This window comes from Neodiprion pinetum, chromosome 1 (assembly GCF_021155775.2).
Source record: "Neodiprion pinetum isolate iyNeoPine1 chromosome 1, iyNeoPine1.2, whole genome shotgun sequence".
NCBI classification, from domain to species: domain Eukaryota; kingdom Metazoa; phylum Arthropoda; class Insecta; order Hymenoptera; family Diprionidae; genus Neodiprion; species Neodiprion pinetum.
This window is the reverse complement of record NC_060232.1, coordinates 35680466-35706921: the sequence shown is the minus strand read 5'-3', so window position 1 is coordinate 35706921 and position 26456 is coordinate 35680466. Positions and strand designations below refer to the sequence as shown.

The window sequence follows — 26456 nt, the reverse complement described above, 5'->3', positions numbered from 1 at the left end:
TCAAACTACACACCTCCCCAATCTATACATATACGATACACTTCTATTCGTTGGATTTCACGCTGCCTTATAGCTCGCCAATTTTGCAGTTGAATGGCTCAATCAATGTGAGAATTTCATCACCATTTTCATTGAAGTTCAGATACCTCGGAATCGTCGAGGCTTTTTCTGCAATTTTCACGATGCTGTGCAGGAAAAGAAATTCACGTCTTGTTGCCAACTTTGGCGTTCGCTAGGAATAATTGACTGCATGCACAACGTGACGTCAACATCGTACGTACAGTTACCCAGGTAAACAGTAGTGCCGGTTTTATCGTCTGGCCGTATGACGGATACACCTGATGACATAAAAGTTGAGTTGATACCAGCGAAAAGCTGACAAACATGGCAGAGGAGTTTACTGATCCCACTTCGAAGCTCTCCGAGCAGATTGTCCGTGGTAACAACGCTTAATCGCCTACCACTTGTTTGTCAATGCGGGAGGTTACCGGCCTGGATTAACGAGCTCATTCCCCAAACGCAACTTTCCTAATTAAGGTGTAATCTCCAAGTCGTAAATCCGTTATCGTTCTATACGAGCATTCGAAATATCGAACTTCCTTCGATTTCCCGTTGCGTAATCCAGACTGACATACGGCCCGCAATAACCAGCTAGCCTATCTTATTTTCCCGTTCACCGACCGTACAGCTCAGAAGTCATTGACAAAAATTCGATACCTCGTTGCGATCAGCCGGTTCAAAGGCGGGCTTAATTATTTTTTCCAGGCTAAGCTCAGGGGTTCGGAGTGCCGAAATAGCACTGTCTAATTTATGGGCATCCCCCTGAAAGAAGAACGGGCAGCGCCTGCTCCAGACGGCCGCCGCGGCTGAGCCCGGTGATGTTTTAGCGCCGGCACTCAAGGGTGAAGGATTGGGGCGAAGGGAGAAGGACGCGGAAACATTGACCTTCCGATCCGCAAGCGGCCCTCGGCTCAAGGCGCGGGTCGGCCGCCATTGAATTCATTTATATTCATCAGATTAACGTTAACTTTAGATTAAATTAGTTTCGAACCTGCGGGTTTTCGCGTTTGAATATATATTTCTCTCGCCTACGGACAGATTCTCCAAGTCTGTTGCCTCTTCTCATGGCCACTGGCCATTGGCCACTTGCGCAACCGCCTGAATAATTACACGGAAGTCCTCACGTCCGGTTATTCCGACGACACATTCCAACTGCGACTTCTCTACACCAGACAAACTGGCGTCCTTAGATCCGTGAAACAGGTTGAACCGTCGCCTCCAGGCCCGAAATCAAGTTTCGGGAAACACGATTCGATGGCCGAAGTGCACCTGTGCTCTCATCGAAGAAAATGGTTGGGAGAGAGTAGGCATTTATTGTAATTTCTTGGAGGAAATCTAACGGTGCTTTTCGGTTCGTTGAATGAAAATCGAATTATAAATTACTGAATTCGACGCAGTGCCTAAATCTTGTCGACGTGATTCGGATTTTTTTTGTCTGTATTAAAACTGCGTATAAATTATTGACATATACGTTCGAACACCTGACGCGAATCACCACATTTTAACCCTTGTTAAAAAGAGTCACAATTTACCATAATGAGTTGAAACAGGCATGCCCAAAGACGTTTCGTAATTGGCACCGAAATCGGAAGTAATTTATCGACAAACTCATAATTGGTTCGTTCGATTTCAACATTGGAAACCAACTGCAGCTTAATATCCTCGGAGGTTGACTTGAAGGGTTTCCGAGATTAGAGTACCGCGGATTTCACTGTCTTCGAGAACCGGTGTGTTCTTGTTGATCTTCTTTCATCGTACGGAACCCCGCGAATGACGGAACCTGCATGAACGAACAGAGAACGGAACCGAGTAGTCAGCTATTATTCTCTTTGCTCCGATGCAAGCGCCGTCCCGTTGCCGGTGGTTGATAACCCCAAACGTACAACGAAGAAGACCGCTATACGGCGGTTGTAATTGTAAGTGCACTTTAGGCGGGGTGATGCATCGAAGCGTATGGAGCAGGCCGCTGCCGAGGGCAGAAGGAGGCGAACCTATCGTCCTCCGAGTTCCCTCCGGGTCGGTCGGAGGAGCAGCAGCGGTGGGTCGATCCGTATCTGGGTCGCGGGTTTTGGCAGTAGACCCGCACGACTCGGTTTTTCCTCTCCTCGCCCCGCCTCGCGTTCCCTTTTTGCCCCGTTGTACTCAGTTTTTTCATTTTTCATTCTCTTTTTTAATCTCTTTCGTGGCTTAGCGGGGTGGATCTCGGTGCTTTTTGCGCTCCGGCTTCGCACACGCCTCGCCTCGCCTCGCCTCGCCTCGGCTCGGCGCAGTGCCGAGCTTTTCGTTCTCGTACGAGTTAAATACTCGCCAACATGTTACCGAGTAATTTACTCCTAATGCGCGCAACGACCGGCATTTACGGATTACGGGGGGTTCTTCATCGGCGGATAAATCTGATGACAAACTTTCCTTGCGGTTGTATTTCGTTAAGTAGGATCAGCCGTGGGAATGAGACGCCCCATTGGACAAGCCCCAGCTGCAGACTCCGCTCGGGATCTGGATTCGGTCCTCAGCATTCCTGGCCAGTTTCCTCCTCCGTAATAACTGTTCCTCTTATAATCCACTGGATTTCGTCAGACGGTGTGCTTGACGTTTATTAATCGTACCCTTGTCCAAACTGCCTGCCGACCACCGCCTCCTCGCCTACGGGGCGTTGACGCGTGTTTTCCTTTGTTCCTTGCAGCCACTTTGTTTTCATCGAGGCACTGGCTGGTTCTTGACGATGTTTCCTCGTACCTTCGATTCAAATACGAACCAAATATTGATCGCTCGCCACTTTACTTCTCCAACCGCGTGATAGCTACGTGTTACGAAACGATGTACGGCAGGAGGCACGCATGTACGCTTTAATCGAGATTCCCATCTGGACTAAAAATGTAACGGAAAATTAGCTCGATGATTAACAACTCTTCACGCTCAGAGATAAACCCGGGAGATACGATATTTTTAGTCAATTACTCTCGATGCTTGGGGCTCCTCTTCCTGTCTGATCCCATAAATTTTTGGTGAAGGACTCTCTTTCGACGATCGTTAGAAACGATCTACGATACCTGCATTCGTTCTATTTGAATACGCCTATTTCTTTTTTTAAAGTTTTTATCCTTTCAACTTATTTAATGTACTTATACGACAGTCACTTTATCACACGTCTTAAAATTTCGAAGCTTTTTACAAATTTTGACGATCCTCTGAACACGATGAAATTCGTTCAACCCCGAACCATTCTTCCGAAATATTTTATTTTTTATCGAAAAATTTGATCCGTGTCACCAATTTCGTAGACTTCGCCACGGTTTATGATCTTTGATCACGTGCAATATGGATCTGAACTTGTTCGTTTGAGACACGTTCGGCTGCTCCTTGGTTGGAGCCAACTTTCTAATACTTTTTTTGCGCGCCATATGGTTCTGGGTGAATCAGGTGGCGGATGAATTAAGTCGCTTTATACACATATACATGTATATAGAAAAGTTGTTGGCAACGATTCCCGGAATAGAAATTGAGGGAATGTACGGTGAGTGAGAACGATTGGCGCATCCGGGCTGCCGGCCGCAAACCAATTTGTAAAAAAATTTTTATCTGGCACGCACAAAGCCACTAACCCTTTTATGTACGATGCAATGTTATCATAAACCAGCGTGGAATATCGCGGGCCAAACAGCCTGCCAGTCGGTTTGGGCACGGATGGCGGGTTCATGTTTTATTTTTCGTCCGACTCTGTAACGCCCGCACCACCCGAATTTCGAACTCACCCGGACGGGCTTTCCGTTTTACGTCGGTTTTACGCTGGTTTTACGCCGTGGAATACAGACGTATTACCTGCCGCCTGCTCGCCGGGGCTTATAGTATTTTACGACGAGGTGGTAGCTCGCTGAAGGGAGTTTCCCATTTTTCCCTGCCTCTTTCACTGCTTTGTTCGATCGCGTGGAAAACTTGAAAACTAGGCAAAACCTCGTGACGATTTTACAACCCTCCGGGGCGTAAAACGGAAGGATCATGTGTACCATCGGGTTTCATCCTACACGGTTCTCTCTCTCTCTCTCTCTCTCTCTCTCTCTCTCTCTCTCTCTCTCTCTCTCTCTCTCTCTCTCTCTCTCTCTCTCTTTTTCACAGACTATAAAGTTTTAAACACGACTAAAACAATCGACACGCTGTACCGTGCAAGAGATTTGAACAAGTAAGGAAAAAAAAAAGAAGTACCGAAGAATAAATCAGAGGAATAATTCACCGAACTTTCGTCGCGAGTTCATCTTTCCTGAATAAGTTTAGGCGGGAGTGTCCACTACAACGTTTCGTCGCTCTGTCCCTCGACCCGGACCTGCGACAACTGGTACTAAATTTGTTAAATATATCCTCTCACTCGGCGTGTGGAGATCGCGCTTTATTCAGAACCGCAAAAGCACGGTAGCGATTTATCACAGTATATAATGAATCGTTATTTGAAACACTTGCGCGGTGCTAATTTGTGGTTAGAAATTATACAGACGCGCCTGTTCTCGGAAAGCAGACATCTTAGTTTATGTCTCAGCCCAAGTTGACGACGCTTTGATCGGTGTCTCGTGTGCAAAGATACAAATATCAAGAAGCTCACGCATTATCTATCATCGCTGGGTGCTCAAAAGCAACCTCGAAAAGCTCATTGTATACTCAAACGCGTCGTAGTTTCGGTAATTTTGTCGCCCCTCCTGATAACAGCGTCGCAAGTTCATAGCGCGGATCGTAAGAAGCGAGTCTTAAAAGAAAAGCGGTGACAGCGGTGGGATCAGCAACAGCAATCGCCTTTCGCGCGAAGATATGCTTCATAAAAATTTAACCAATCTCTTATCGGAAAACTAGGGGAGAGCTTCCACGATATTCACCACGGGGAAATCTCCGGGGACCTTGACAGAGGCGATTCCCGAACGATGACTTGACGCGAGTTCGGTCAGGGCCTCTTTAACTACTCGACGAGGCGTGCGGTGGAAGGAAGCAACGAGGAAAGAAGGCGGACGGGCAGCTGGAGGCCACGCGGGCTCTGGAACCAGGGTCGTCTCCGGTCGATATCTCGTACAACCACAAGGAAGAGGTCGTGCCTCGCAGGCGACGCAGCGTCGCGACGCTCCGGCTAATCGCAAACACTTCTCAAGGGATTTTGCCCACTGGCCAAGCCGCGTTTCGCTCTTTGATACACCTGCCTTATTATTCGTCCGTCGTAAGGCCGCGACGCTTTGCTTGTCACCGAAAGCTTTTTCAACAACTCTCGTCGACTGCCTAATCGAGGACGACGATATCGATTGGCTCTTGGCCCGCAGACCGAGTCGATTAAAGCTACCTTCTCTTACGATGATCAAAGGATTTCACGTCACACTGGTCCACCATTTTTTACAGCCTTCAATTAATTCTTCCCGAGGAGCTATTTAGTTTTTGAAATCGAAAAATCACCCTGTCCGAAACGATTCCGGTGAAATCCGTTGAAAATTGTCTTAACACACTGAAAATTGTTTTAAATCGTTTAAGCTCAGGCATAAATCATTTAGAATTTGATCGGAAATCGCTTGGAATCATCTGAAATCGTTTAAAATCGCACGAAATTGGTAGTCTAATTATTGGGAATCGCATAAAATCATAGAAATCTTGACATCACTTGTGATCCAACCCATAAGCGATTAGCCCTTTGCTTTTCCTCCCCACCGCAAATTGGACGTAAACAGTGTTTCAGCGGTTTTTAGCTGCGAAAATTACCGCGAAGAAGCTGAGGAATTTTTCCAGAGTCTGGAATTCAGAGTGGGAAATTACCATATGTTTCATTAATGACCCAGGTGTTGCGACAAAGTGTTTTTCTTCAGGTTGGACTTCGCTTAGTGCTGTGATTTACGTTCCGAGTGGTCAGGCAAGCTATTGGGCAATTAACGGGACGAAGAATCACCTCCTCACAAGATTCGCCAGTATTTTACGATCGTGGACGACTTATATGTTTAATTTCATAACGGAGGGTAAAATTTCCTCTCGCAACGAATCACGGCTTGTTACAACGTTGCAAAAACAAACCCAACCCTGCGGTTAAAGAATGCGAATAAACGGTAAAGCCGTAACATATTGCTACGTCATAAAAGCGGACTGCCTATGCTGGATATGTTCCGAGTTCCGCTTGCGCAGCACGCGACAAAACGGATATCGCCCATAGATACGATATAACTGGTATCTATGTACGTACAAGCATTCCTCTCGTCAAGATTCTCGATCGATTTCGTAGAGTTTTAGGTCCGCTCGCAAGCATCCGATCCAACCACTTTCCAAAGATGCTTATAACCGATAGTCCCAACTACGCCCTGCAGGCAATAAGTCTCGCAACTTCAAGGGGTCCTCTGCTTTCCCCTAATTAATCGTATAATTGCTCCCAAGGAAATACATGGGCCGGGAAACGCGGGACGACGCAGATGAGTTATCGCTGCAACTAAACTCGGCCGAGTCCAATGGGTCTAATGGATATGTTCGCAAGTTATTGCAGGAGGCCGCGGAAATACTTACGTAATACTGATGGTGCAGCGACATCTCTTCGGCTCTCTCTCTCTCTCCCTCTCCCCGGTTTCCCCCTTTCTCTTTCTCCTCCCTGCTCTGTGTCGATGTTTCACCCCGTAAGGACGTCGAGTCTTCTCTTCTTCCTCTTCTTTTTCTTCCTCCCTTTTTATTCTCCCTCTTCCTGCCCTCGCTGCTCTTTACAACTTGCCTGTAAAGTACACTCGCATGATCGCGTAAATCGCCTATCGTTCAAGCCAGGAATACCTCTACGTATGCTGCACATCTGCACCTGGTTACGTAACACGTGCTTGTTTTCCTCCTTCGAGTCAGCGCACGGAAACCGTTCTCTTCTTCTCCCGCACGAAGATTCCTCGGTTCCGTGCATCGGCATTACTGCAACGCGTCATATCTGTTGGTTCACACGTGGATTCCTGGTTAGAAATGTCGTTTCTTACGCTCTCTTGACGATAAATCTTTATAATAAAGAAGTCGGCGAACTTCGATTACATATCGGACCGCATAGAATTCCGTTATCGTAAATTCGCGTCGATGTCGCGAATCGGTTTCCTTGTTGTCGAACGGGTAAGTTCGTTGCTTTGATTGCAAGTATAATCCTGCCTTATCGCTTCGCGTCAAAGTCGTTGTTTCTCCTTCTTCGCGACCCTGCGATACGGCTTGCTCGTTAATTACTCGTAACTCGACGTACAGTTATATATCAATCCACAATAGAATCGTTGAACAGTTGAACCATAAAATCTTTCATCCGACAATAAATCACGAACGTGTGTATTATCATATCTTCTTTTCACCGGCGTTCCACTTACTCCGCGTCCCTGCGTCTTCGTTCGGATTTTTTATCCCAGGTATTTCATTTCCAAGAAAGTTATTCCCTCACGAAGCAATTTCACTAATGTGTCGCACACCACGTGACGGACGTTTAAATTAGGAATCTCTTATTATACCTCCCTCTGCCTGCCGCGTTTCAGCCGTGGTCTATAACCGGTACAAGTTTAACGTTTACATATAAATTCAGCCATTATGCACTTTCACAACGTTATTTATATCGCATTTTAAACTTGCGGGAATTGGTGCTTATTTCGATTTATTTTTTAAACTTACACACGGCCTTGGTTTATTTATTATCGTATTTATTTTATTCTCTTCTTTCCGCCTGTATAGTCGCGAGTCACAGGCTGGTTTTGTACATTTACCTTTTACATTTAAGTGCAAGCGGTGGATCGTCTTATTTATACTTGTCCCTCCAATTTGACTAATCTCCGTAGTTTATACAAGGTGTAAATAATTCTTAGTATAGAATGCTCGTTCATCTGAGAGATTTTCAAGACTCTTGAAATAGTTTGAATCATTAGTCTTAGGCCGTGGATTTCAACGTCTTCTTCGTTTCAGAAATTCATTCGTTTCGTTGCCGATTCGCACGGGATTCGTTAATTACCAGTAATTGCGGTGAGATTTTTTCGGTCGTTTAAGATAATGCTTTTAACTTAAAAAATTATGAGCACGCGACTCGCCCTCGTGCAGTATTGGTATTATTTATTATTGTCATGAGCTATTTTATTCGAAAACAGTTGCGTTCAAATCCATACTGCCGATATTTATTTTCGTTTTACATTTTATTTTCAACTTTTCATTTTGTATTTCCCCGTCTCTTCTTCACTCGGAAACGCTTCACTTCTCTCTTGCTTCGTTTGCTATGCTCATTAGCGGCAGGGTGGTTTGTTTTTTATTTTCCCTCCGGCGCGCGGTTTTACTACGCGAGGAATTAACGCTGACCGATTAATTAAACCCTGGAAAAAGTCCTTCGTTGACTCGCGTAATCGAATCAGTCACAAAAAACGACGTCTAAACAAAAAAAAAAAAATAAAATAAAATAAAAATAAAGAGACAGAAGAAAGAATAAATCACCAAGGCCAAAAACTCGACCTCGATAAACAAAGAAAGACGGAGCTTCTGTCGCTGGCAAGGAATCAATTCGAAAGGGTCACTCGCTGCCGGAGCTTTCGAGTGCGGTCAGTGGAGCAATTGAAAACGCGATAAAGACGCGTGAACGATTTTCATCGCTTCGCGGTGGTCGGTGAAAAACAATTCGCGTCGTTCTTTCACAGGATTTCATCGTCGACGGATAAAACGCGATTTCCTCCGCTCTCCCCTCTCCGCCTGCATGATATGCGAATCGTCATTCGTCGTTGGTCGTTGGTTGTTTATTGATGCGAAGATATGAACGGCGCTCCCTTTCCCATAGAACACTCTCGTTGACCGATGCGTTTTCCATTCTATTACAATATCGTCGTCACGCTGCCGCTATTTATCGAACTTCCACGCTGATATAACCGGCCAATAAAGAGGTCACCGAATCGTGTCGACGACAAACCGACGCGCCTACCTATAACCTACAGTTCTTGTCTCGGACAGAATGACGGAGAGGATGAATGGCACCGATATCTGTTTACCCCGTACCTTTTCCTCCGATTCTCCTATCAGACCTTCCGCGTTCTGTGTTCGATAATCATTGTCTTCGGTACAGCGACGAAGTTACGAACTCCGGACTTGTACAGCTTGTCGATTTCACTTTTTCTCGAATTAACAATTAAATGAGTCTACGAACGACTAAGAACGTTTTTAAAAATAGCTCCCGCTTTGAAAGCAAAAAACTTGTAGGAATTGTTTATTCTTTCAGCGAAAATTGAAAAAAAAAAACTCACAATCAGCGTCCGAAATCGGATAAATTGAAACGGTTTCTTCTCCATTTCGGTAAATTCGATTTCACGTTACGAATGGCTGAAATGACTATCAAAAAATCTCGAACCGCCTATTCGTCGACGTCATATTATTCTATAAGTTTCTTTACTGTGGTAAAAAAATTTCAGTTCACTCCTCGGACAATAACATCGTGACCGACGCTGTATTTTCCCAATTTGTCAAAGCTGCCCGTCCGGATCCTCCCGCGAGATATCCGGTTCACCGAAATAGCTAATAGGGGTGAATTTGTCGATAGTGAGAGTGAATAGAGCGTTAAATCCGATCGGCTGCTAGTTACCACGGCAGTTAGTAATGCACTTTTTACCGAGAGTGACAGGCGGCGGCAACACGCCCACCCGGTTTTTAACCACGTCCGGAATGTTGCACCGTGGTAATTGAGACGTATCGATCGTTCGACGACCGGGGCTTAAAGTCGGGATCCCGTCGATTCTATTCCGAGCTTAATGGTTCGGTGCATTTCTTCAACCTTCGTTAATCCCGATGTTATTTTCATCACTACCGCGCGATTAACCTGCACGCCCGCCGGGAATTTGATTATCGATAGATCCCATCCTGCGGACAAAAGGAATTCTCGGACCTCGAACCTGGTTATTTACTTTTTTTTTCTTTTTTTTTTCCTTCTTTTAAATTTTCTTTCGTAAACTTCGATAGTTCGTCGACGCGTATACAAATATCATAACGAGTTTGCCTTCTTGTGTGCGGTAACGCGCGGAAAATCTCCATCGGAGAAATCAAAATCCCGAAAGATGGATTCATAAATCCCAAATATCAAGCTACGAAATGGTAAAGAGCCGCGGTTTATAGCCAAAGGTGGTGTTCCTTTTTCCTTTGAAGTTTATGCTGACCACGCAGTGCCGATTATACGCGGTCCGAATATTTTCCTCGCTTTTTAAAAGCCTGCTTGAACGGTGCAATACTGCCGAGGCGTATCGATCGAGAGCACCCAAAGTTGGGTTGACTGAATTTGACGGGTAATTCTATGCCTACTGATCAGCGAAAATTCAGCGGTCTCGTTCAGCGGGCACATTAATTACAAATCGTTCAATCGATTATCTGAACTGTGTGCACAGTTGTTGTTAATCTTTATGTTAATCTTTATTCGCAACACGAGCGTATGTACGTATTTTGAATGAGAACCTATCAGGTGAATGTTTATTCCAGTAGAAAACACATTTTCCTGTAAAGCATTGACGGAAATTATCGGACGTTGTGAAATTTTAATGGACACGTTATTCGCGGTATAAAGTAACTGGCGCTGTTCGGTATGCCGAATAATTCCACCTACAAAGTCGCTTCGAGTCGTTGACCGAAAAGTTAATGATTGATAATCGATGCGAATAAGCAGATTTCAGAAGGGTCGAAGTGTGCGGAACTATTTAGCAATGCGTGAGTTTGATTCGCGCTTGATGCAAGTAATAATCGGGTACGATCGAAGCGGTGTTTCGCGTCATTTGGCAGCACGCTGACTGCCGATGTTTTGCTCTAACAGTCCGATGATAACGGGTAAAGTCCGTGAACCGAAAGCAGGTAGGCGGTAATCGTATTATCATTGCTCAACAGTGGTTTTGTTGCCCTTCATATTTGTCTAGTCTTGAAAAGGTTTGATGTCAACGACCCCAGGAGCAAACGTACTTCATCAAAATTGGCTCTAGTTATTTATTTTATCAACATTTTCTTGTATGACTCTAAAAGACAATATTTAGATGAAAAATTCGATTTTTAATATGTAATATTTAACAAAAAATAAATACATTTTTTTTTTTATTTTGGTTGCTCCGATTTTTTCCGTGACTTTTACTGTTTGGGAACGTAAAATTTACGATTAAAATCATGATTATACTAGAAACCACAATCTTCTCCATTACAATACTACAATGTTTTTTTTCCTGAGCTGTATTATTGCAAAACCTAGCTTCATAAAAAAATATTTAAAAAAAGGAAGAAACAAAAACAACGTGAGGTCGGGAGGCGATAAATTAAGCGTTACGTTGCGCCGTGCACGATTTACAACGAGCCTAAATCAGAATGGATGTTTAAATTCGCGCGTATTGTACCCGGTTGACACTTGAATCTGAATAAATTGGTTGCAATTCACCGGAGGGAACAAGCAGCCGTCCGTTTTTCCGTCGCACCGTTCCTCGAAGTTTTTTCTATTTTCTCTATTTTCTCCGCCGTTACGTCGAGACGAGAATTCGTAAATAGGTGAATCGCATTAGCTGATTGGACCTTCTGGTACCAACCACGAACCGCAAAATGAATCGAGCCCGCAACTTCATCGGCCGCAGTTCGCGCCACGCGGAGCGCGAAGAGCGGAAATTAATTTCAATATCAAACTGGGATTGTCTCGAGTGACATTTAAATCGGGATAAATTGCACGCCGTTCACCAGGAGCGATAGTTACTCTCTATTCATTCTTTCGGTCTTCCCTTTTTCTATTCCTACTATACAGCGCTGCTCTTGCGGCGAATAATCAGCTGATTCTTTCTTTGGATCGTGTTGTCGGAATGTTGGATGGGGTAGTTGACCTTGGCCTAGCGAATGAGGGGCTTTTTTTTATTTCAATCCTGCCGCGTAAAGAGAGCGTCCGATTTTCTTTTGCACAAATTACAACGATGTGAAGAACGAATGTAATATAAAAAAATCACGATCGTGATTAATTTCTGTAGATTGTAATTTAAATTCACCCCGTCGGAATATGTCGTCAATCATTTACCTCCCGGCAATTACTCGAACTCGTTTCCCTCGTTTTCTGGTTTCGTAAATTCTGTATCGCATTAACGAAACATAATCCAAGAATATAATATTTGCACCCCGACGGTGTCGAGCAGCAGAAATTGTAGCGAATAAAGCGACGCGTTGGGTAGTTCGGAACTTTAAAGGGTTGACTCGATAGCGGGCTTAGGTCTTTTCTCCAATTCTTCACACCCCCGGCCAATCAATCGCCGCTCGTTAATAATTGAGAGCCGCTTTACCGCGGTGATTGACTGCCGACGAACTTCATTCACTAGCGTATCAATCATAACCGCGGAAAATAAAAAACCTCTTTCCCCATTGCCTCTCTACCCATCTCCATCGAAATTGCATACGAATACTCAGCGAGTCGACAACCGCAGTGCACTGGCTTCGTGCCCACGATTCTCACACAACGGGCACAGAAATTGCACGTACTAGGTTACTAGATACGCGATCATTTTGCACCGCGGCGTTATCCCCCCCCTATCGCGAGACATTTAAATCGTAATAAATTACCGACTATTCACCGGCCGATCCTCCCTCTCTCTGCTATTTCAAATTTATTTCCCTCCCCTGTATCGTTGTTAAGAAATTTCCCTCTTGTTTGTCGTTAGTAAAGTACCAGTTTAAAATTCCGAAAACCGAGATCTAACTTGCCCGATAAAATAAAAAAACAAAAAAATTAAAAACCGTATGCACGGGGTGAAAAGAAGAAGAAAAAAAAAAAGAACAACAACAAACGAGAATCAAATTTTTCTCGTTGACGAAAAACGCCGTGACCGATTCGAAGTTTGCGAAAATTGAAACATTTCCCACCGCGGTGGGTTTCGACCTATCCACGTCAACCGCGACCCGATAACTGAACTGAAAACGTAACTAATTTTCGCGCCTCCCTCTCCCCCTTCAACGGGGGCTGCAGTTTCGGGACTCGAGGCTCAGCGCAGCCTTTGTTTGCCCGTCCTCCGAGTGTTAAGATAGGCCATGACTAGGTCGGGACGGGCGAGACTAGGCCACGCTGAGCGAGAGCCTCCAGGGTGCAGGAGGGTCAGGGCAGGGCTGCAGGGTGACCGACCGATCGCTGTTTCAAACCAACGACAGCTGAGAGGGGGTCCGGGTTTCCCCCACGCGGATTCGCGGCCGACTGAACTACCCCGGCGACGCCGATGTTGGACCGCTCCGTCGACACCGCGGTGTGGGCAATGCGCTAGCCTGCGCAAAACTACCCCTCGACGGGCGCCACCCTCCCCGACTCCCTCGCCCACCTCCTCGCCCTCGCCCTCACTCCCATTGGCTGCCCTAACCTTTGCTAAGTCCCGGTGGTAGTGACACCGGTTCCTCGTCGACGGGGGTGCGGAGGTAGAAAAAATTGTGCGGAAAGAGGTGTCGGCTTTTCGTTGGCATAGGTCGGAGTTCGGGGGAGGGGGGTGGAAGGTGATTGAAATTTTCGTTAATTTCTTACGTAAGGATTACGAGAGGGGTGGAGATTGGCGCGTGGCTGGGAGATGGATTTTTTATGTCTATTATCTGCGTTCAATGGGTCAGGATTCATCTGTACCCAACTACCTGCACACCGTGTACGTCTGTGCGAAGTTAGGGTTTCGTTGGGCACGGTAAGCCGCGAGGCGGGGAAATTATTGCCGTACACTAACGGAGACACAATGGAGATCGGATTTTTGTCGATAAATAAGGGACGCGAAGGTATTAATTGATTTTGAGATGCGGTGGACAAATATTTTGGTTTATTAAATCGAGGGCCGCTCGTGTCGTTATTCGGTGCTGTAAAGCGAACGGGGATTACCGTATGCGCTGTTTAACGCGGGTTGTATGACCTCGAATGCGTCAGAGACGTCGAGCCAACTACCGAGTATGACAGTGACGATTATTTCTCGGAGACCCGACGTTGTGACCCAGACAATGTAACTACTACTGCTTGTACCTCGTTGATTCTGAACATTCTGAGGTCTTTTACTCGTCTTCGTGCCGTAGAAAGAAATTGTTGAGATAATATAGCTAACAATAAGGTTTTGTCCGCAAAAATTTCTACACTTGAGTAGAATAATTAACACATTTTTTTTACTACGTTCCGTGGTGTTATCTGTAGATGGGAAAAGGCTGGGAAATTTTTCGTTTGACGGAATTTTTTCGTTGGTTGAAAATTAGGGAGAAATAAAAAGTTTTCAGAGTAAATTTTTTTTTCAACCATATAATTAACGCGCGGTAACTGATTCTCATCAGTCGCTTTTCGGTTAATTTTTAAAGTCGAGTTTTACGGTTTTCTACTTTTTTTTTAAGATGTTAATCCAACCCCTTCGCGGGCTGCGTGATGATGCTACAAATCGCTGGAGTTTATAATATTCATTCCATTAGAATCGACGATGATATGATAAATTCTACGTATAATAAAATACGCGGATAATCCCGTATTGTATGCATTACACCGACGCGACGTGAGAATGCATTTTTTCCATCTCGATCTGCCGCGAGGATGTTCCGGCATAGGAATCTATTAAAGTTTGACGAGTGACAGGCAGCGGATCGTCCCTTCGTCGCGTCGGACGGTCCTGCGTGTACCGAAGGGGGCGTCGAAGCTTTTTTATAACATGCCTTCGTCGAAGGGGTATGAATACGAATTAAATTACACGACAATAAAATCTCATTTGAAGCACCGCGTGTGTGCTTGCGGTCGTTCCGCACCGGGGCTCCACCCCTCCTTCCTCCACTTCAGAAACTCCCCCAGCGGGGGGTGCCATCCGGGAAATGCGCCAGGTACGTACGATAAACGCGGAGAAGACCCGTAACGCACCCTCTGCGTTTTTGACTATATGGGCTTGGACCAGTCAAAAACTTCTCTGTATTATGGACACAATAGAGGGAAAACGACGAGGGGGTGAAAAATAAATAGAGGGGTTGACCCAGTGTGGTTTTCGACAGTTGTGTCTTTTTTATTCATTTTTTTTTTTCTTCGTCCCCTCTGCTTCAGGGTGAACGGATACACCCTTTTAACCCTCCGTACTTTGCGCCCTCTGCAACGACTATGAGAAGAATACAGACAGAGAAATACGCGCGTATAAGTATAGAAACTGTGTATATATCGAGATACACAGCATTCAATTTTTGCCAAAAATCGGCCAATTTTCCGCCCCATTTAGAACACGATAGCTTCCGAAGCCGAGCGTGTTTCGATCTTACACCATTCGACCGTGTAAACAGCCCTTGGCCTTCCGCAGTTTCGCAAAGCATCGGGGCTGTGCGCGAAGCGTTGCTGCACGACCGAATTGGCGTTCGTTCAAATCCTTTTTTTCACAAGTTAATTTTATTTTTCACAGGGTCGGCTTTTTCCTCTGTTTGCAATTTCGTCTTATTTTATTTTCAAAAACGGCTCGGTATTATAAACTCTTGCATCCAGGGCGGATAGTCGCACGACGGTAGCAGCTGCAGGAACTTTTAATAAAGTGATCGCAAATCTCCTCAAATAGGAAATTCTCCCTCGACCCGGAGGTCGGCGTACCCTCAGGTTCCAGCGAACCTTACGAGATTCCGGTTGTAGTTTTTGGGGATTCTATGGAGACCCCGAACACCGTGGTGAACCCTCGCGCAATATTATCATTAGCCAGGAAATAGTTATCGAACAGCAATTCCGTCGCGGATAATAGCCCTCAGCGATACGGAATCCCGTACTCGTGGTCGAGGAAACAGAGGCCCCGGAATGTATTCGATTCGTCATTCGTTGGCCACAGACGATAAACTGGATTTTGTTTCGTCGAATTCGCTGTCTGGCATCCCTTAGTGATAAGCAAATGGACTTACCGGACAAATATAAGAACCGGGGGTTCATGAATCAGCCTGATCAAAGCTGTCATAATCGCCAAGTCACCGGTAGTCGTAAAAGTCACGTGTCTCATGGCACGCCAGGTTTGTCCGTCGACGTTGAAGGCAGCGGCGCGATGAATGAAAACGAAATCTCGTCCGTCGCGGCGCGCGGCGCCCCGGTTCTTTGAACCTGGAGTTTAAATATAATTTTGTAAAAGGCCTGAAGCACACGGAATGAAAGAGCCTGGAGTATCAGGACGGAAGGATGCTGTTGCTGCATTAGCTGTGTTTCTCTTTCACGTCTTACGCCGCAGCACTCGTTCCAGACCTTCCTTTACTTCGCGTTAACCACCATCAGTCGGGGATCACCAGACGGAATTAAAAACGACACCCGTCACACATCTGCTCTTCGTACATACACCTTTTCACTCTTAGTTAGACACAACGCACCCTGCAATGGCCCGAAGTCACGATGCTCGGATCCAGTCATCGTCCAAGCATTGGCTCAGGATCCTGGTGTTCTCGCTTATAACATTCCTGCTGGTCCGGTAAAGCCTTTGCTGCCTCGTCAACTGCCACTCTGTCCGAAAGGCTTGTTGTTTCAAACCATTGGAGAGCAAATTTATGTAAGTGTATGTGAAGTGGAGTCGTTGAACGCGGGAAATTTATTCCCATTAGCAACGCACGCGCGTTTTGCCTTTGCGGCATCAGGGGATGTTATTCCGCCGGAAGGACGCTCGGCTCGAGTTACGTCCAAAGTTATTTGGGGCGAGTCGGAGAAGAAGAGAGAGAGAAAGAGAGCGAGCGACGCTAGGCTTCGAGGTTCGAACCCGGGCTCAAGTAGGTAGACCTCTGCAAGCCAGGGTTGGTACATCGTCAGTAACTCATTAAGACAGCAAATCGCTCCGGCGTGGAGAGAGGCCTTCTGGTGCCAGGGTCGATAGCGAAGAATCGTACCCACCACCTTCCTACGTGTTATCAGAGTCTTATTACGGCCTGGCTTGAGGTTCCCTTTTCGAGGGGTGCCTGAGGCGGAAAAGGGGATCGCAGACGAGGCCTCCGTATAGTGAGAATAATCGAGAAGAGGGAGGGAGGGAAGATGCTGCGGGGTTCTCGAAAAATACTGCCTAAAAATACTTGCGCGACCTCCTCCAAATGAAAACTGTCTGGCTATGGGCTCAGGGGAATGAAAAGAGGCTGACACGAATTCTACATATATACCTTTCAACGTGCAGGGGGGAGAAAAAAACTTGTATTAAAAGGGAGCGACGCTTGGACTACATGCCGCATCCTGCATACTCCTCTCGAACGGTCCGATGGCCCGTGAAGATTCTTGGTTTCTTCACTTCTCGGAATCCAGTCTGCGATTCGGGTATTTTTGCTTTCGAACGGAAATTCTTAATCCACCATACTTCAGCTATCGTACGAGAATCCAGCGAGTAAAGTTGGTGACCTTTAGACGAAGGTTGTATTTTTTTCGGTATATTTTAAACGCGTTTAACCGATTGAGAAATTTTTTCAAACTTCGTAACGAGCACCTAAACAGCATCTCGTTATATTGCGACCCATTATTCAGTTTTCCGCCATGGCTCTACCAGTATTAGCCACATTATCGCATTTCTTTACCTGCTCTCTTTCCGTTCTGCCTCTTTGTCAGCAATCGTATTAATCTCATGCTCGGGAATCTCGCACCTCTCACAAGACAAAATCGTTCAACTAACTCACATGTTTACAATCTAGACCTCTCACTTGGGCCACGGACCAAAGACTCCACTGTACGGTAAAACAAGAGGAAGAAAGCCCGCCGTAAGAAGCTTTGTCCACAAAGTAAACCTCTGAGTGCGGAATAAGAGCTTTAACGCGAATTGGATGATCACTGTTGAAAATACAGGCAGGGCCTTCCGAGGTCGTATACAGCATATTGGAACACGCCTAATTCTTTCACGAATAAATGGTGCAGTAGGTTAAGTTCGTCGCTTATCTTCTGAATCGCCTGTGAATGAGAGATACAGCAAAGAGTGACGTGCTCTAACAGCATCAATTGCTATCTCCTAATCTGTGTGCAATGCACTCTCCCTCTTAGCGAGTAAAGCGTATCTACTTAGCGATACCCTTTGCAACAGCTTACGCGGGAACCATAGCAACACGTGTAGGAGCTCTGCTCACGTTTCAATTTGCCGTTTGATCGGCGTGCTTTATTCCATCAGCCGCAAGATCGCACCTAGCATTTCATTCTAGCACACACTCGTTGAACAAAGCCCGTCTCATTCCAGCTTCTAAATTATCGTTTCCAGGGCTCGGACCCAATCGCACTGTCCACCTCAGTGTTTATAAGCTCTCGAAAAGCGCCAGCATGCAGAGACTGAGAGATAGAGAGAGAGAGAGAGAGTGAAGGAAGGAGGGGGAGGGATAGAGACTCCCCCGCAATGCGCATGCATATCTGAATCTGCATTGCATCGAGGGATGCATTGTACCGCTGGCTCGCTCCTGGTGTAAGCTCGTGATTTAGCGCGTAATTGGCTTGGTACTTGGTTCCGCGTTGTCGTATAACCGCACTTACACAAGCGAATCTACTTGCACGAATACCGACGTGTCCAAATAGGGGAAAGTCGGCTAAGTTGTATTCCGGCCGGTTAGTCCTACCATTTTAATATCTCGAAAAGTATGGCAAATAACTACCGTCCCGTGAATCGAAATTGAAGTCTGAGTGAAATGAAACACCGATCGAAATGAAGAGGCGCGTCGAACAACTTTTCGCGAATGTACTTTTAATTGTTTATTTCACTGGTACTTGATGTGGTTTTTGGAGGTCACCAGTCAAGCCATTGCGATCATAAGAAACCAAATAATACATTGTAGCATTAATAGTATGCAAGTTTAGTTTCCTCCAGTTACTTTGATGCTTTGACATTCAGGTTATGATCGCCGAATGCGAAGTAAGGAAAGTTTATAGGAAACAGTGCGTAATCGGATAACTCGTACCACTTTTAGTCTCTCTAGTGAGACTCAGTCTTACATTGGTGGAGCTTTATAAAAAAAATTACTCATATTTTCGTGAATTTTACGGTGGTACGACTTACCCTACCAGTCGGCTAAGTTGTACCGTTTGCAGAGATTAAAAAAAAATGTCTTCCTTCCTTTATTTTCAATTTGAAACTACGCTAATTTTTATAGTTATTCCTAAAGAAGTGTAGAGTATGAAAATTATTGGATCAGTGTCGTTTGAGAGATGGGAAAAATTTTTAGAATCGGAAAATCCACAGTGGTACTACTTAGCCAACTTTCTCCTACTATATACATTGTCAACGTACCTATTTACTCATGTGGCGTAGGCATGAAGACCCGCAGGTTGACGGACGAAAGGTATTGTTATATCGTTCGAAATAACGTCGCGCTAATTTTCCGGTTCTTCTTGTCAAATTGATACAGTTTTATCTTTTCATTATTTCTACATTTCCTGCTTGTCATGATTTCTGATCTATAGAGTCGATCACCTTTTTTTTCAACTTTGAAAACGGGCTCTCTTCTTTAAGAAGCCGTCAAATGTCTGTAATCATGATCCACTGTTTAGGCGAGATGAAATGAAATCTTTCGTGGATAGCCGACCGTCTCCGAAGTGAAAGACGACTTCGAGTTATACTCTCCCTATGCAAAGGCAACGTCAAAGTCAAACTCCAAGTTACACACAAAGCCCACAATCGTATAACCGCATGTCTGTTTGCCTGTGACCAACGATGCAACTTAAACGTTACGGCTCCAGGCTGTAATAGATATGAAAACTAGAAATTGTTACGCATATCTCAAGCTTATCCTACAGTTTGATGATCGTGAAAATTACCACCCGCGAAGACTTGTAAATACAAGAAAATTTCCTTGAATCCAAGTATCATTTTTTTCTTCAATCGCGGAATAATATCGATTTCAATCTTAAAACTAAACTGAAACGATTTTATTTTACTCGGTGATTGAAAATGAGTCCAGTATCGGAGAATTTGTTCTATAAATTTTTCCCTCTTCGGCGGTATTCGTGTAATGACAAGAAAGCCTCACGAGGGGCTGCGGTAACCTAATGGTGCATGCGTTATCGGGGCGTTTAGTGACCTGGAAAACTGAAAAAATTTCCGGAATCTTTACACGCAGGAATTTCTTATGAAATTTTGAACATGTTTCTGAATATTTCAAGTGATTCTGACTATTTTTATTATTCGATTCGACAAGAAGAAGGTCTTGAAACGGTTCTCTGCTCTCCCTTCCGTTTCCGACCGTATCTACCGCATACATTTTGTACTTCCAGAACAGTTCCTCATACGCTTTCAAACTCGTCGCTGGCATTTGAATACATAGGTATATAACAAACATACGTTACGTGAGTATTTTAATACTCCAGTGAAAAACTGGTATTGAAGACGAATACGTTTACCTTGGGTAAAATCGAGCTTTTGCTCCAGAAAATTCTTGACTTCGATGAAAAGCATGAACAATGGACATAATCGAGTCGAAATTCAAATCAGCCGATAGCCAGTGCGCGGATTTATTATCAGCTCGCTTTTGTTATTAGTTGCAGATACTTGAAACAGACACCCTGCATAGCAAGGGAAATCATATCGAGATACCCTGAACGGCCGAGTTCGTCACTGCACCATTATTCGATTCCCTGAAGAATCGTTGTAACCACGATCACCGGGGCATAAAACGAAAGAAAAACGAATCAAATAAAAACAAAACGACGGTATAAAATTGCGGTGAAGAACCTCAAATTAGGGGTTATAAAATGTCCATGACTCGGCTCCGAGACCCGTAGTTGTAAGGATTTTGTCACTCGATGCAGCCTCGCCTTTACCGACACCGAATCCGCGCGCATAACCACCGTGCCTACGGAACGGCGAATCTTGCCCTCTGACTCTTGGGGCACAGGCATAAATAATTCATACCACGAGCTACCTGCGTATACCAGGTTCCGTGCACCCACACTATCCACCCAAATCCATGTGCATCGAGACGGGACGTCTTTGCAGGGTGTGTACGGCGTGTATAAACGGGGGCGGGTCTCCGCGCCCCATCGCGACCCTCTATTAAGCAGAGGGTTTATGAATATTCAGGGCATTTCGCACGTACGTTCTTCGTTTATCCCCGTGCAACGTGTGTAGGCGATCTGCGTCTCCCAAGCCCTGCCGAACCGCACCAAGACCCGGATGCATCACTGCAGTTATTAATTTTACTCGCAATTTTATTCCGTCGAAGATTGTAGCTACTCGTTTACCATCAGTTTCGTCGTCATTTGGGGATACGTCGGGAATCAGAATTGAAGGGATGGACGAAGAAGAATGATATGTAAAAGGGCCCGACAGGTTTTAAAATCGTCGAAAGTCAGTGACGTTTCATGAAAATATGTTTGGTGTTTCTTAACCCAACATCTTTGATAAAACATACCCTTCCTTTTATGAAGTTTCACCAACTTCTTCGGGGTGACTTTTGGACCAATATGGATTTGGCGAGTAATTTCGTGCGGAGAATGGACAGCCGTCACGGCGTTGTAGCAAACAGCGGGAGAGATGAGCGGAGAGACTAGACTTGATTAACTTAAGCTTGTCAGGAAGCGCTGTCGCGAAGTTCCGTAACAGTTGAAGATCACCCTCGAAGGGACGTCGCTGACTCGTATCCGCGTTATCCTTCATATTCCAACATCCGCGGAGAGTGGCATCGCTGCATTGCAATTGGCACAGCTTTCTCGTTAGACATTGAATTCGTTAGCTGAAATTTTTTGGACTGGGAAAACTGGCTCTGTTTTAAAGTTCGAAGGTGTGATATAAAACGAGAAAAGAGACACGAGGTCTGGTGAAGAGAAAAGCGGTGCAGTTCGACCTTTGCTCGGATATCTCGTCCAAGTTTTCATCGCTCTTTATTTCTTTACACCTTTTTCCACTCGGAGAATATCTCCGCTGGAGATTCTAGTAAGCCCGATAAAAGCTCTGGGAACTGAATTAAAATATACATTGCAATTAGCGGGTGTATGTAAGTGGGTAATTAGCTTCTAAGATCCAATTTCCATTTTCAGGTTCCCCGAAGACCGTCCACGTCCTGCATAACTCCGAACAGCCGGCCTCCGTTTTCGCCGTACTCGAGTCGGGGACCAAGGTGGTTCCTCTTATCGCGGACGGTCTCTTTGACCTTCTCATGCTCAAGATGACCAGCATATACACGAGTAAAAAGCAGACCAAGGTCGAAGCCAAGGGACCGAGATTCGAAATCGGCGACTTCTGCGTTAAACTCGGAAGCGTCACGATGAGCCAGAACTTCAAGGGCGTTCTTGTCGAGGTATGACTTGTCAAAAATCTCTCGTTTAAAAATTCGCGAGGCGTTGTGCTTTCGCGCGACTTCCCTGCTGTTTTTCATTCCCTGCTACCCCAAAATCCCTCAACTTTTTCTCCCTCGCTTGATTGATTTCTTGTGCCGATCCGTTTCCCCGCCAGTCTAGGTTAGCGGCTCCTGATTCCAACTGTCGCGTCGGCTTGTGAACGGAACAAGGACGCGGCAATGAACGCCTTGAATTGCGATGAGTCTAACGAGATACCGAATCGGCGATTGCTCGACGCTTCTCAACTTTTTCTTTCTCGCTTGAGAACCAAGGGTGGCTTTTGCACACGTAGAGCAGCCGTTCTGCTCCCCAAAATCGATAATTCGGCGTCAACGCCTGGACCAAAATTAGGTACCTCAATGCTTCACAAACTCCACTTTTCACTGAATCTTAATGTAGCTGTACGTACTGCACAGGGAGAAAGTAATGTTTTCTAACGCATCTTATGTTCGAGATCGACGCTGGGGAGAGGTTTGATTTTTATTCCTGGTGTGTTTTTCGTTGCGGTCGTGAAAAGAGTCGCCGCAAAGTTACGCCCGGGATGTAAACTTAATGAATTCAACCCTCGAGAGACGCTCTGCAGAGACAGTCATATTACCACGAAGGCCTGGGAATTGTATTTTTTGATAAATTGGAAAAATTCTCCCTGGTCTTGTGCCGGGGGTTTATTAACGCAGCAACTTCAAAGAAGGAAGACCCAAATGCGAAATGAGAAAACAATGGTAATTGAACAAAAATATTACAAATATAATATCCTGACTTTAAATACATGAATAATTCATTAACTGTCGTCGTAGATTAACCTTTCATTAACGTTATAAAATATGAAAGGACCAAGTCAACTCTTTCGTACAGCATGATTTCGGTGTCGCTTAAGGGGTAACCACACTCTAACGGTCGAAAAAAAAGGCCCAACTTTGATGACTTATTTTAGGAGTATAGAGAAAGAATTAAGGTTTTTTCTTCGATGGTTTATTTAACACATTATTGAAGTATGAGAAAAAAAATTGTTTATTATCATTTTCATACAAAATGGTGGTGACAGAGCCAATCTTTGAAATCAACGTTTTTTAAAACTCCGTCACGGGAGAACGGATTCCTCGTAAAGTATTAAACTTGGCACAAGAAACCAAAAAATTTTGTGATCTATGTACGATTGCCTATGGAAGTACGTAGGGTTTTTTTTTATTTTTTTTTTATCAAATTTTGTAGAAATGAAAATAAGCACTAGATTTGACATTAAATTTTAAAAGAAGCGGCTACGTCCTTCCATAGAAAATGTAATTGTGAAGCTACTGTCAAAATTTCAAATCGATCCACGCAACGGTGTTCAAGTAATCTATCGTTCTAGTTTTAAAAAAGTGATTTCGAGGAAAATGGGTTTTAAGTTTTACGAGCATTCAACGCGCGATCCGAGGCAATGTCGCAAAATCGTGAATCGAACCTTTCAAAATTTATTTTTTCACTTTTGGACCAACTGGATATTGTTTTTATGACCCTAAAATATATTGTTTAAGCCAACAGAAGAAAAACGAATTTTCTAAAATCCTGGAGTGCGCGTTTACCCCTTAAATACAATAATAACCCGAGATATTCAATTTTCAGCCGCACGCCTCGCGGAGAACGTGTTTGGAACTTTGATCTTAAATTTAACAGAGCAGCCGGTTGCTTTCACTTGAATAATTTGAATACCATCGTTTGTCCGTGAACCGTTGAATTATTATTTCCATTACCTACCGCTGTACCAAATTTCCTACCGATGGATTTTCCACTACTAACAATAATTGATCGTTAAACTTATGTAACTATGTGATCCTCTGTTTACCACGGAGATTAATTACGTCTGAAATTTTTTAGTCACATTTACATCAGAGTCTCGCCGGTTACATGAACTTTGAAATTTCACAACTCACCATATGCTTTCATCTTTTAATCAATTTTTTGCCTCCGGCAACCTCAGTTTTCAAATATTTTCATCGTATGTCAAAGAACCTCCGAAGTTCCTATGTCTTTAATGCGGCCACAAAATATTTACACTTTTGATAAAAAGAAATACGGAAATTTCACTTCAGTTACCTAATAATTCAAATAAACAGCTTATTTTCAGAATTAGAGATTAATTGAGGTTGAAAAATCGTTTGATGGTATAAATCATCGCAATCTTTCTTTTCATCCGCCCACCCAATCTTGATTATTTGTGCAAAAGTTTGCTTTTCTCGACCGCGTGACGATGCTCACGCAATGTTCCAACAATAAACGAAGCGAAGATATCTGTAACAAACTTACAAACCGGATGAATAATTCGGCAATCGTTTTGCAATTTTTTTTTTCTTTTTTTGCTAAATTAACTATTCAACTATCGTCTTGTCTGGAGAACCGGAATAAAAACGAGAAACTTTTCAACTGTGATAAAATCTGAAGTACGATCGCTTGTCCAAATCATTTCTAAATTCGCGATGATCATTTCCAGAGAAGTCTATACGATACTAAATACGAGTCCTATGCTAAATCTATGACAGCATTGACTTAAGTATCGGGGCAAACGCCTCGTTCCTTCAATATTCAAACTTTTCGAGATGCATGCCGTGTAGCGAAGGATGGGGTTTGCGGGTATCTAAGATAACTACACGTTATCGATCGATCGCAGACTTTACCCACTTGGGGGGTGGTGGTTGACACCCACCCCACCCTCTGCGTCGTAGGTGTTGCATGCATCGCCTATTTCCAGCGACAAATCTTCCTCCGACGACACAAATAGCCACCCCTCAACCCGACTTAAGTCATGTCCGCTTAAGGGGATGCTAGGAATACTCAGGCAGGAGTTTGCACCACCTTAGGGCGAATCGCGTCGTACCAAAGTCAAGAAAACGTTATTCGGAATTTGGTCGTCAGAAAGATATCGAAATCACTGACGAACCGCACTTTTATCCTGCAAGAAAATACCTCATCATCGGATATCAAAAGCTTGAATCCATTAGTAACGTTAACGTCACGAAACATCAGGAAGAAATTCATTATTTTGCGATTTTAGAACGACTGTCAAGAAGTTGGCTTTTCAAGAATATGGGTATATTTGGTTCGGTATGGTTTACTCAATTTCAGACAATTCTAATGATTCGAAGCAAAGATTTTTCTTGAACATGCATCGTTACAGTAACGTTACCAACTTCAGTCACATCGGATGTCCCTTGTATAGACGCTGACTGTGAATCTGGGAAGAAACACGTGGATTATTGATACATGCCTGCGGAACAGCCTCGGAAACTGTATGGCCGTGGTTGCAGATGGGTATCGGAGGACCTATAATACCTCGGTTCGCCTCCCTGTGTTAATGTACACGCGTATAACCGACCTGTATTATACTACACAACTACGTATCTATTATACGTATTCATGCGCGTTTACAGATGGCGTACCCACCCCGTCTATGTACATACATATATATATATATATATATATATATGTGTATATACGTTTATACATATACATATATGCGTGTAAGCCTCCGGGGACGTCGTTACAATTTGTCGCTTCCCAATCCACCTGGGACGTTCGTTTCGTCCTTCGTCTATAAGTACGGAACATGTTTGTTCTCCCTGCAGCGTATATATGGGCGCATCGTGTGTCGGCTCGAATGCAAGCGCAGCTTACTTGCACAAGTTCAATATGGATTCAGGGATGCAATTCGGAGCAGGTGTACGTATACGTGTGCCTGGTATTCGAGTCTGCACATAACGCGTTAAAAATCATAGCGTATTATGCCGAAGATTTGAATCTTTGAAACTTTTAGGTATGCAATAGGGTTTAAGGTATAAATACATATACATGTATATATATATATATATATATATATACGTATATGTATAGCGGGAGACGGAAAAGTTTTTAGAAGTTATTCAGTAATTTTACTGCTCGTGCGGCGGCTCAATTTGTACGTTAAACGTTTTCGGTGAATAACGTAACGCCGGTGAGACTCCATATAAATAATTCACTTCTTACCAAGATTCACCCCCAGAGAGATCTGGCGAGGTTTTACTGCGCGCCGTTTCTCCCCCTCAAAGAAAACAGTTTCCCTGATCCTACAACCTTTCTTTTCTCTTCTCTGCACTTCTGTTATTTTGGGTTTGACGAGGTCAGGCTGGGCTCAGCTTCGTCATCTTCCTCGGATGAAGAAACCAACTTTATCCACCATAAGTAAGCCAAGGAACGACGGGGTGCAGTA

At 44.4% G+C, this 26456-nt stretch overlaps 2 protein-coding genes across 4 annotated transcripts in view; one reads left to right on the top strand and one right to left on the bottom strand.

Moving 5' to 3' along the window:
- LOC124219012 (facilitated trehalose transporter Tret1) overlaps nt 1-12731 on the bottom strand; it is a 79141-nt gene extending 66410 nt beyond the window's left edge. Inside the window, exons 1-2 of one of the 3 annotated variants that reach the window (XM_046626069.2) lie at nt 12021-12731; nt 6568-8363 (exon numbers count right to left, since the gene is read on the bottom strand). In XM_046626069.2, coding sequence (XP_046482025.1) covers nt 6568-6591 — 24 coding nt within the window. In that variant the 5' untranslated portion in view covers nt 6592-8363; nt 12021-12731. Of the gene's footprint in view, nt 1-6567; nt 8404-12020 lie in introns of those variants that run through there. The other 2 variants (XM_046626062.2, XM_046626178.2) reach the window with 2 other exon arrangements.
- The window catches only part of LOC124219149 (Mediator complex subunit 20), a 101334-nt gene that overhangs the window by 70245 nt on the left and 4633 nt on the right, over nt 1-26456 (top strand). Inside the window, exon 3 of the mRNA XM_046626347.2 lies at nt 21935-22194. Within this exon, the coding sequence (XP_046482303.1) occupies nt 21935-22194 (260 nt within the window). The remainder of the gene's footprint in view (nt 1-21934; nt 22195-26456) is intronic.